At 39.5% G+C, this 12,427-nt stretch overlaps 1 protein-coding gene across 1 annotated transcript; it reads left to right on the top strand.

The window, feature by feature from the left end:
* The first annotated feature begins 24 nt into the window (after window positions 1-24).
* On the top strand, window positions 25-11,338 carry MED6 (mediator complex subunit 6). Its single transcript, XM_057366872.1, has 8 exons — window positions 25-107; window positions 5,488-5,647; window positions 6,673-6,764; window positions 7,767-7,849; window positions 8,568-8,676; window positions 9,155-9,270; window positions 10,008-10,035; window positions 10,400-11,338. Exons 1-8 carry the CDS (start codon window positions 86-88, stop codon window positions 10,525-10,527), a joined length of 738 nt encoding a protein of 245 aa, XP_057222855.1. The 5' UTR covers window positions 25-85; the 3' UTR covers window positions 10,528-11,338.
* The last annotated feature ends 1,089 nt before the right edge of the window (window positions 11,339-12,427 follow it).

The raw sequence follows: 12,427 nt of genomic DNA on the forward strand, positions 1-12,427 counted from the left end.
CCTCCCCGCCCCGCTGCCCGCTCCGCCTCCCCGCTCCACGGCCCTTCCCGCGCCCCGCCCCGCTCAGGACGTGCGCGGTGCTGCCATGGCGGCTGTGGATATCCGAGGTAGGCCCGGGGCGATGGCGGCGTTCGGGGCTCTCTGCCCGCGGCTCCGGGGACCTGCCCGCCGGCCGGGACTGAGGAGCGGGTGGGTGTGGTGGTGTGACGCTCCTTGGAAGCTGGAATGGCCGGGCGGAAAAGCGGTTTGGGGTATGCGGCAGGCTGGGAGCGTGTGCTCAGGGCCGCTTGGGGAAGACAAGCTTCCCTTTCGGCCTTTTCAGGTGGGATAAGGAGATCCTTCGGTGAGATGGCGACATAAGGAACAGCTAAAAAAAGGGGATTTCCACCTCTGAAGTTTGGGGGCAAGTGGGAAGCACTGGCATGTGTGTGGGGCTTCCATAAGACCAGAGCAGCGAGTGAGGGTAGTAAGAGGACTTCAGGTGGATGTGGTGAGTCAGGCCAGGTGTTAGGAAAGCYAGAAAGAAAGCTGAGGTAATAAAAAAAAACAAGAAACATTGTGTGAGAAGTCAGGCATATGAATGAAAATAGTTTATGTTTTGAAGAAGTGTTATTTGAATAAAGTATGAAAGAAGATYTATGTTGTAAACAAAGTAGAAGTTAAATTGCTGCAAAGAATTTGAACTTTGAGAGAGGAAGTGGGGGCTGAGAGGGCACGGGAAAGGAAATTATTTTTCTCTGTAAGAGTATCTGAATGGAATCACATCAGAAGCCTGTGTGTGGTGGAGCCTCAGAAAATGACCAAGAGCGGATATTTAGGGAAATCTCGTGGAGGGTCATTTTTGATAATGCCATAAAGATTTTCTCCTTTTTTTTAATTCTAATTCTTCATGAYTATGTGTAGCCCTGTATGTTTTTCTGATTCCCTTGTTTAAGATTACAGAAACTATCTATGTGGACAATTAATGGAGTAGTGCTTTATTAAGTTATTAATTGATGTGAGAACCTTCAGTCTTCCTCCAGATTATTTAAACTCCCTCAAAGTCTTTTATTTAATACAGTTCAATAAATCAGGTAGATTTTGAGATATACTTCTGTTTTTAATCTGTTTGCAGTGGGTTAAGCCAGACTGGATGCCAGGTGCCCACCAAAGCCACTCTATCATCCCCTTCCTTGGCCGGACAGGGAGGGAAAATATAATGAACRGCTTGGTGGGTTGAAATCAGAACAGGGAGAGATCACTGTGCAGTTAGTGTCATGGGCAAAACAGACCCAACTTGGGAAATTTGATTGAATTTATTACCAATTAGATCAGAGAAGGATAATGAGAAATAAAACCAAATCTTAAAAACACCTCTTTTCCACCATTCCYTTCTTCCTGGGCTTCTCTTCACTCCAAAATTCTCTACCTTCTCTCCCCCAAGCAGCAAAGGTGGACAATGAATGGAGTTGTGATCAGTTCACACATGTTGGCACTGCCACTCCATCCTCAGCAGGAGGACTCTTCACAGACTTCCACTGCTCCACTGTGGGATCACTCCCACAGGAGACAGTCCTCCACAAATTTCTCCAATGCTGATGTCYCCAAATGTTTTTTTTCACCTGGTACAAGAAGCCCATCCACACACAGACTTAAGTTATTKGATTTATTGCACTTAAATCCTCTAYCAGCCTATACTCCTGAGAACAAGGCYTCTTTACAAGTATTAAATTCAGATTCACACTCTAAGCAGCAATCAGTACTGCATGCAGGATGTCATTTTTGTGTTCCTCTAAGGTCTRTAATTTGTAGACAGATTTTGAGCTTTTCATGCCTTTTTGTGTGAGATGCACAGCTGTACAGAATTCTTAGCAAAGTTACTTGAGCATTTAGCTTGCATGGTCTCATCCTAACAATGGAAGGGGATGTTCTGGACATAGAAACTCGTGAGTCAGTTTAGTYCAGTTCACTGGACACTCCATGTAAGAATAGCCATAAAACTCTTTCTCCCATTGCCCGAACAATCAGTATTGTAATTTTACTAAGCAGGTCCTTGCATCTGGCTATTAYTGAATGTATGGCTCTGCTGTTGATCAGAAATGTATTGTTCCATTCTCTGGTTGTACTGGAGCAAGGAGGTCTGCTGCAGATGCCTTGATAGTATTTTCCACTTCTCTCATTGTCAGAAATAATGTTTACATCTAATTGCCTACAAAGAGCACATTGATTCAGGCCACAGGGAGGGAGCCCTTTCAGACCCCAGCCCCTCTGCCTGTTGCTCTGCCTTGACCTTCTTGAGTACCGTTCTCTTCTTCACAGTAAAAAGGTATTCAATATAGCCTCCATAACTCCCCCAATTAAGGTTATTAGTCAACGTGATAGTTTCCAAAAGCTGATACATTCCAGTAAAACAGATTTAAGCCCAGCCACTTTAATTATATATTTAAAAAATAAATGGGACTCAGATAAGGGTGAAGCTGATAATAYTATACCCTGAATTTGGGAAATGGAAGGGTTAGAAATTAAGGTAGGATGCAGGATGATGAATGGGTCTGCCTATAAAAAGGCAACCCAGATTGCTCGGTGTGACACATCAAAACCAGCAGTGAAAAATCCAAAATTTTGCACCTTTGAAAAATTGAATTGTTGGCCTAATTTTACTGTATATCCCTTTGCACCCACAGTAATGTGGAATTATCATTTAAATTCAAAATAGATATATGCTGAAACTAAAACAAACTCATTTTCATCAATCCAAGAGTATTAGAAGATTTATCTCCACAAATTTTTGAAGTTGGACCATATGTGATCTAAAATACAGGTCATCAACAAATTTTGTTTGTTCATCTTGATCTCTTAAAGATTGGTGGAATCTTTTAGAAGATTCCACCAATCAATCAACTGGTGGAATCAGTCTCTTGAGATTGGTGGAATTAATAATGTGGATTAATGTTCTGCACTTAAACCAACCTGGTCACAATTTTTAAGTACTTCCTGTGCTGGATGGTTAGCTTGGTTACACAGGCAGTCCCTCACTTTTCCAAAATGTCCAAGACCTTTGCAACCCCCAGAGCTGGGTCAGGATGGACAACTGCCCATTGTCACTGAGAGCATGGCCTCTGACCTGCCCTACCCTCTGGGACAACTTTGGGATTACTTTGTCCAGATGAACATAACCTGGCAGCTCTGCAGGGCCTGGCGGTTCGTGGGGCTGCTTGGTGTGGCTTCTRTTGTACTCAGCATTGGGAGAAATGTGGACAAAGTGCTCCAGTGTAGGTCCCCYGGTGGGTCACGAGTCMTGCCAGCAAACCTGCTCCAGCTTGGGCTCTAGTCCAAGGAACCACACATCCTGTCAGGAGCCTACACCAGCGTGGGCTTCCCATGGGATCACAGCCTCCTTCAGGCATCCAGCTGCTCCAGCGTGGGGTGTTCCAGGGGCTGCAGGTCTATCTCTGCTCCACTGTGGATCTCCGTGGGCTGTAAGGGGACAGCCTCCTCACAATGGTCTGTCATTGGCTCTGTAGGACATGGGGAAGCTTCCAGCATCTTCTYACAGAAGCCACCCCTCTAAATCCCCACTGCCATAACTGGTCAGGTGAACCCAATACCCTGTCAGGGTATTTTACTGTTCCTCTTTGGCAAGCTTAGTGCAGGGATCCTCAGCTGACAAGGCCAGGTTTAATGCATTGTGTGAATTACTCTTCTTTTTTGCCATTGCTTGTTGGCTTGTCTTCCAAATTGTCTTGAAAATCATGACAGATTGGCAATATTGTCACAAGTACTTTACTTTTGCATTTGTGATGTAAATTCCACAAGAAATGCTTTGAACAAGATGTCCTATTTTTGAAAGGAACAGGGAAGCAGGGACACCATCCTTTCTTTCTCATACCCAAAATAAACAGTACACCCTTCAGTATAACAGTCATGTCAGGTTCATGGTTTGTTTTACTCTTCCTCCCCTTTTTTCCAAGAATAGTTAAGAGAACAATCTTGCTAGTTATAAAGGCAATGATAAATACTGTCACTAAGCAGCTATGGATAATTGAGTCTTAGAGTACAACTTTATATTCCATTTTACAAAACATTTATCAGTCTCTGTACAGCCTGATAGCTATATATGTCTAAAGCTTCCCTGACATTCCTCTGAGAAATCTAGTTGTTGTTAATCATGTAAACAAGAAAAGTTTGTATTTGAAATATAATGTGAGAGTTTGTTATGACAAGAATGCAAGTACTTAAGATTTCAGGATTTTTTGAAAGGAAAGCCAGTTTGGTTTGGAATGGCATTTGGAATAAACAGCACTACCACAACTTAGGTGCTTAATAATGGATCTTAGTGCTGTGTTTCTGAGATTTCCTTTTTTGTAGTGAGGCGAGCGAATAGTCTGCGTGGGATAACATGAATGCCACTGGACTTCTCTCTCCGTTTCCTTGCTTCTGTTATGAAACAGGCTGGAAATTCTGAGATTAGCAAGGAAAAATGGTTTACATGTAGCTTTTTCTGTTGCATTTTTCCTGGTTTGCTAAGCAGGTAGTGTTATTTCATTAACTATTCTTCAGAGACAYTGCTAATAGTGTATGAGCTGACATTTTTGAAACGGATCCAGTYATCCTTGAGCATGCTAAATTGTCACAGAAGTTAAGTATTCTCAGTGGAATGKTAAGTGGGAGTTCTGGGTATGTATATAATGCGTGAACTTTAGGCAGTGGTTCCTGTGAGGAGGGAATTTCAGTTCTTCAGTCAGTCTTCAACATTAGTGATGACATTTCATCACTTAAGTGTATTTTTAGTCTAAACAATGTATATCTTTTCCTGCTTTCTTGTGTCTTGGAAACTCTATTTGCTTCTTCTCTGATTTAAAATGGAGGAATTTCAGGGTGTTTTTCAAGGTTCCTCATGGGTATCCATTGTTAGCAAATTTGTTGACTGTGGAACTGGTTGTTGACACTGGTTTCTTTGATGTGCATGAGGAACATCATTTTGCTGCAGCAGGATAATACAATGCAGGAATATTAATTCAAGTTTCCCTAAATCTGTAAGAATTTAACTGGTCTATAATGACTTGTAGATTATAAAATRTGTTTCATTAAAAAAGCTTACTTTTAAAATATAATTGTTAATATTTGGTAGTTAGATTTCTGTAATATCCACTGAGTTATGGATCAAGTAATTTGCTGCAGACAATTTGGTAGATTAATTTTATAGTCAGGAATAGAATCATTTGTTCAAGACAGCTGGGAAACACCTGCCCAAAGATAGCAACCTTGTGTTTGCTGTTGTTTTTTGGGTCTTTTTTTTTGTGTACCTCTTAGAGAACTGCAGAAGGTTAAAGGTTATCAATATTTATTTGAGCTCTATGAAACACTTCTTTAATTTTATCTGCTGTGTTTTAGTCTGTGTTCCATCTCCTTTCTCTGCTGTAATCATTAWCTGGTGGCAATTTATTCTTGGATGTATTTGTAATGTTGTTGACTGCTTTGGTACTCAGTGTAGATTTATTTTCCCAGATAATCTGTTGGGAATTTCCTGGGTTGACAGCTCCTGGATTCCAATATTAAACAGTGGGAGTGTGTTGGACTATTTCTCAGAGCGAAGTAACCCGTTCTATGACCGAACATGTAACAATGAAGTCGTCAAAATGCAGCGGATGACCCTGGACCATTTGAAGTAAGCTGTAATTTAAAACTGATTCCAGTGCAGTGTCCCTTGTTCCTCCATACAGAGGCTTTGGTATTGAATGGAGGACATGCTGGAAACCTCATTCTGTTCTGTGCTTTTTGTCCCACCACTTTTCAGGGATCCTAGCTTTTTTTGTATTTGGATGTTTTCCACTTCTTATGCCATCTYGAGGAGGTGTTAAGCATGAAGGATTCTGTGCATCTTTTGAGATTCCAGTAAATCACCTTCTAGATATTTTTCTGAAATAGAAAAGCTGTCTTCTCTCAGCTCAACAGAACTGGAGTAATGTAATGTAGTTAAATGTTTTTTCTGTGGTGAATAGGGTTTATGTTAGGGGATACTTTGAGTTCATAAATAGTTTGTATTTCSATATACTGCTGGCGGTGTGCCATAGTTAGTACATAATTCCTCTGAAGAGCTGGCTTTTAAATACAGATAATAAGAGTAGTGAGTGTTGTAAATAAACTGATCACATATGGTTGTGTAATGCGATTGCATGTGCAAGTTAACTTTCTTTTCAGTTCCCCATCTGCTACACTGAGCACAASTGAGTTGTTTGAGAGCTATTTAAAGACTCCACAATATGATAGGGAGTTTGCAAGCAGAGCTTGGAGTTCATTGGTAAAGTCACTTGTGCTCAGATGTGGTTGCAGAGCGGCTTTTACATCAGACACACAGATGGTCACATCATACACCAGTTCTTTGTTCCTGTATTTAAATGTCATCTCCATGTTGATAGACTGTTATCTTTCTTGCTGTTTATCTGTTGCTAATATGTTCTGCTTGAATGTTGTGTCAGGTTGTTATAACTGTTATAACTCCCTTTGTCTGTGCACCTAGGGTTTGATAGCTAGCACAGGAAATCCTTTGCCTTTATGTACTACACATTAAAAAGAAGAGCTTTCAAAGCATCAGAACTTCATTGCTTTATTTCTGGGCCCTTTGGTTGCTYTTCACATCCTACAGATTTTACTTCGAGGAAGATACTTACTCTGGTTGCTTACCTTTTTCAGCCAGATGGTTGGAGTGGAGTACATCCTTCTTCATGCTCARGAGCCCATTCTCTTCATTATCCGAAAGCAGCAAAGGCAATCTCCAACACAAGGTACAGTGAGTCAGTTGTTGCCCCTGTTGAGAAGTCCGATCAGTCATGCATTTTTAGCAGTTTCTGATTTGTTCTAAGCACTTCTGTTTCCCTTTTTCTGTCTTTATTATCAATCTAACTGGGAGGCCTTGTGGTGGGCAGATCCTTTCCCCAGCAGTTCCCTGCAGTGTGCTAGCAGCAGGGAGTGCCATCTTGTGGGGAAATGGGAACAGCGAATGAGAAAGTGGTGCCTAACGCTATTAGCAATTAGAAAATTGCTAATAGCGTTCATTCCATGTCGTACTTATCTGTTAGRCTATGTTAGAGTGTCCATTTGTTGTTGTGATGGAATCTTGTGATAACAGCACCACTCCTTCTTACAGTGTCATGGATGAYCTTTCTGGTTTTTAAAATAAAAACCTTAGCTTTTTTTTCCCATCTGCATGCAACTGTTTTCATTATGACTTTGAATTTTTGATTGGTCAGTAGAAGTTCCAAATCTGATTTAGCAATGCCTTTGGAAGGTAGTCTTTTTGGCAGAATGYTATTAATTTAGAAGCGTGTGCTCTGTATGTGCTTAACTCCATTGGGTCAGGAGAAGCTAGCTGAGAGGATTGTACAAGTTAGAGAAAGCTGAGGCCAGAAGAATGAGATCTTACATTGTTGTAGGTTTCTACTGGTACCCGAGGCAAGTGAAATTACTTCTAGAGCAGTTCACTTGACTCCTCCAGTGTAGCACTGAAACCCCCAACTCTATGAGGCAAATCGTTTATTTGCAGTAGGACAGGACTTAAAAGCTGATGCTTTCCTGTCTGTAGAGCAGACCTTGTTTTTTCTCTCCTTATCAGTCTGTGGCTAAGGTGCAAATAAATCACCTTGAAGGAAAAGGTTAAGAAGAGAAAAWTTTGTGATAAGATGAATATTGCAATTTCTGCTGCTACAGCTGAAATTAAGCAGCAGATACACAGTCTTCAGTGAGAGCTTTACATGAATCCTGCCTTTTTTATCTTTTCCTTCCCACAGTTATTCCATGGGCTGACTACTATATTATTGCTGGAGTGATTTACCAAGCACCTGACTTAGGATCTGTCATTAACTCCAGAGTTGTAAGTGTTCTGTGCACTTGATGTATGATGAYATATTTGATGTATGCTGGTTTATATCTGCTTTTACTTTTGGTTGTTCCCCGGGCTGTTTAAACCTCTCCTTCACTATTTTGARGAAAGATCTTGTGTAATAATGGTGCAGTAGCTTAAAACAAACCCCACTGGTTAATATTGTGTGCATCCCACATGAAAATGCAAGATCCTGTGAGCGTGCAGTGTTGCCARAAACCGGGATACATTGTTAAAGGGTGAGGGATCAGAATAACTGAAGCTATACAATTGGCAGAATAGCATGAAATTTGAATAATCAAAAGAAAAATTATTTGACAAATACATATGAAATAATAATTAAATACATAATCAGTGAAGGTTGCTYTAGAATGTTAATGTGAAGCTAATGTAATACTTATTTTTTAATTTGGCTTATGTTTTTAAGTTGATGTGGTATTTCTTTTTAAATTGGATGTTCAAGATTGTTTTGATGCCTTCTGTTCTCATGAAATACAGCTTTTCCAAGATTCTCTCTCAGTTTAGAAAAGCACTTCAGAAGAGCCTTGTTTAAGAAATTACATTCTCAGTCCAAAACTGSATGTTCCAAGCGCCCTTCCCAGAACAAAAATGAATATAGCATACTAATTTTCAAACACCTACTTTCAAAAATTTATATTGTATTTTCTCCTTAAGTTCTGAACACTGCCTTGCATTCTTTTTCTGAAAGCTCACTGCTGTGCATGGAATTCAGTCTGCTTTTGAAGAAGCCATGTCCTACTGTCGCTATCACCCATCCAAGGGCTATTGGTGGCATTTCAAAGATCAGGAAGAACGAGGTATGTTTCCTAGCTTCTCCTGCATACTTTGGGAGAGGAAAGGTAATGTAGGGGAAAAGTTTGAGGCAATGCACAGTGTTGGTGGAGAGGTGAGATGGAGTGTCTAAGAGATAAGTTAAGGCTCTCTACCAGGTGAAAGGAATCTTGTTCTTCTGTGCTGGTGGGAATGAACATCAAGGCATGGGTGTGAGATGAAAATGGTGAGCTGTGTGTCAACAAAGTGGGCAAGTCTACAACCCACTGCAACCCACTTTGGGAACCAAAGCACATTTTCACATTYTCAGAAGCTAAACCAGTTTGTCTGGAGTAAAGAATCATCCTTAATCTATGTTCTACAAAAAAAAAACAAACTGATGTCAGTGAGAAAATGTAGGTGAAGTTCGGAGGAGAGACAAATACTAACTTGTCATACAACAAAGAGCTGCTAAGAGAAAATAAATTTTAATACATCTTTCTCTAATCTTTCTGTGACTTGCAGAGAAAACTAAACCAAAAGCCAAGAAGAAAGAAGARCCAAGCTCTATTTTCCAAAGACAACGGGTAGATGCTTTGCTTTTAGACTTAAGACAAAAGTTTCCACCCAGATTTGTTCAGGTATGACACTCAAAAGCTGCAGTATTACTGTAAYTTAGAATTTCGAAGACTGCCATAAGTCTTGGAACAGCTGAAACTGAATGGGAATTTTGTGTATCTCTGCAGTGGTAACATGGATTCAATAACAAATTTGACATGGAAGGCCCATATGGGAGTGTAGGATCTCCCGTGGTAATCACAGGAGTCATTAAGACCTTGGCAAAACTATGAGAGTGAATTTTATTATACAAATTCCTTATCTGATCCCAGAGAGTCTGTTCTCATTTATCAGGGTATTCCTGCTGCATCCAGTTTCCTGCTTTGTGAACTCAATCAAGCCATCACAGTACCTTGTTTTAGTTACTCCATTGTTCTGGAGACTCATGAGTTAGCATGGAAATTCGTGGCATTCTGTGAAGTTATTGTGATTACCTCTGATTGTCTTCGGTAGCCATTTGTTCCACCAGGTCTTCTGCTTGGGAGTAAAGGAAATTATGTTTAGAACATCGCACAAAACTGCTCCTCCGATGTGGGAAAGATGAGCTAACTGCATTTTTTTGCTTTAATTTTTTTCAGTTGTCAGAGGGGAAATTGGATGTTATAAAATGTTAACTAGATTTTGTTCAAAGTATGTTAAGGATCCATTCTGCCCTCACCTCTTACATATAAGAGTGCATTGCTTGTATTTTCTTCCTAAATGAATAGTAGGAAAATTTGATTCCACTGATGTGTTGTTTTTTTTTTTTCTTCCCCCACAGCAAAAGCCTGGAGAAAAGCCTGTCCCAGGTAAAATTCTAATATTCTCACAAGACTTAAAAAATAGGCTCTGTATCTTTTAGCTGCCATGTGAGCTCTTGGTGGTGCTGCTGTGAGGTGGTTTGCAATTCTGGCAATTGTGCAGAGGAATAGATAATAGTGAAGACACTGAGTTGCTCATAAGCAGCCTCCAAACAGGAAACACATGAATCATATCATTCAGTCTATTCCACCTTTTAACCCATATAAGTATGAATTTACTCCCTGCTTATTCTTACGTCTTTGAAATTAATGTTTGCCCTTTTGGCATTAAAAGTATTTTCTAAAGGCTCTGAACAGTATTTTAGGAATGAAAATTGGAGGTTTAATTTTTTTTTTCCTGTTACAACTTTAGTGGATCAAATCAAGAAGGAACCAGAACCAGCCCCTGAAGCTGTCAAGCCAGAGGAGAAAGAGACTGTAAAGAATGCTCARAGTGCTGGTGCTAAAGGACCACCTGAAAAACGAATGAGACTCCAGTGAATGGAGAAGGCACTATACATCTGGATTAGTCAGTAATTAGTCCTGGAATACAGGAGATTCTTGCTCCCTTTTCTTTATATTTAAGTTCTTCCACCAAGACTGAAATTCAGGGACTAAAGTCCCTTTAACAGCTTTTTCTGTAGAAACATCTCATGCAAATGTAAATGTCAGGATGTGAGCTGCCTCAAAGAAGGTGTTTTCAGTCTTCAGCTTATTTTGAATGTTGTCTTCTGAGAATGGTTTTTAYATGGACATATTCAGCAGCCTCCTGAAATCTTCACAAACTCATGCATCCTTCGTGTGTAGGTTTCCTATGTAAAAAGAAAAAACTTTTATATATAAAAAGGAATTGGAATTCCTGGCAAATAAAACTCCTGGCTGCTGGAATGTTTTTCTTAAATGTATACTTCATTAGTAGCAAATATGTCATTTATGCTGCCAGCATTTTTCTTTTGCTTAAATATTGGAACRTATTGTGTCTATTTTGAGGAGGAAAAGTTAGACTACCTGCTATAAATTGCTGTGCCTTTAGTGTACTTGGGATAAAGATAAAAGATTTGGTAACTGGACCCTCAAATCCATGTAGTTAGATGTCAGAATGCTCTCAGTTTCTAGTTGTTGGTGGACACTTGTTTTACTTAATGGTTATAGTGATAGTTKATTTACAGAAATTAGTTTTTTGGGAGAGAAATTTATGACAGGCTTTTATAAATTATAAAACAGGCTAAAWTTTTTTTATGTTGCACACTCAGTGAAGCTGTTTATATTTCTAATTTTTCACTGTAACTCAAATATATCAATTACATCTCTTCCTCTGTGCTCCTAACACTTCCTTGCTCCTTTATTGGACATGTGCCTTTTAGACTTGCAGAAGTGGGACAGTTCAAGAGAAACTTCACTGAGGGCTATACATTTATTTAAACATACTGCTTAAATAAACTTTTTTTTTTTTTTCTCAGAAATCTTAGAAATCATCTATTGAAAAGAAATTACTATTAGTTTGGTTTTTTTTTTTCACTGGAGTAATGGAGTGATCCTTGAAATACCTTGCTTTCTTTCCACAACTGTTACCTGCTTTCATGCAGTAAACAGCAGTAAGCAAGAAAAAGGTTTGTACATAGCAACCGAAATGCAGATAGGAAGAAAGACGAAGATATGCTTAGATGTGTCAAATTTATTTTCAGGTTACAAGACACTCTTTCTGTTTCAGTAACCTAGCTCCCCAGCTGTTTATTACTGAATGATAGAAAGAGCCATATAATTTTTGTCCTATAATCCAAAGCTGTAATGTTAAAAGATGAAGATAAGCCAATAGCTGTTCTCAGTTGATACAGATACAGATCTGAAATTCATATATTCATGTACTTGARTGTGTATTAGGTTTATTTCATACCTGGATCAGGTTTGAACAGCCATTTCTCAGAATGTTGATAAAAGTAGATAATAAGCTAATGTGAACTATTAAATCAAGTGAAAACAAAGAAAGCAGTTGTTCTGGGATGCTCAAAACAAGACAAGGTGATGTGAATATACTTAGAAAAAAAGGGTGTTGGTCTTCTCTTGTATTAAAGAAATTCCTCTGAAAGCACGCAGTAGAAAGAAGCACCAAAACCTTCATCTTGTGCACCCCTGTGATGGAAAGCTGTGACATGATTGGTGAGGAACCTCAGCAGTTCTTGCTGTTCATAGTCAGAATGAAGTCCTTGGAAATAGCCATTAGAGGAACTAAGAACCTGTATGTAATTTGGAAAAACTTTAGCAAGAAAGATGACAGACTGCACTTAATGAAGACCTAGGGTGTTGGACTTCAGGGKTTTTTTTGTGKTTTTTTTCATTTTGTTTTGTTTTTTTTAATGTTTTTTTTTAAAAATTACCTACTCATAAAGGAGATGCTTACACT

Source organism: Malurus melanocephalus, unplaced genomic scaffold (assembly GCF_030028575.1).
Source record: "Malurus melanocephalus ecotype Western Australia unplaced genomic scaffold, MMel_1.1 scaffold_2, whole genome shotgun sequence".
Lineage (NCBI taxonomy): Eukaryota > Metazoa > Chordata > Aves > Passeriformes > Maluridae > Malurus > Malurus melanocephalus.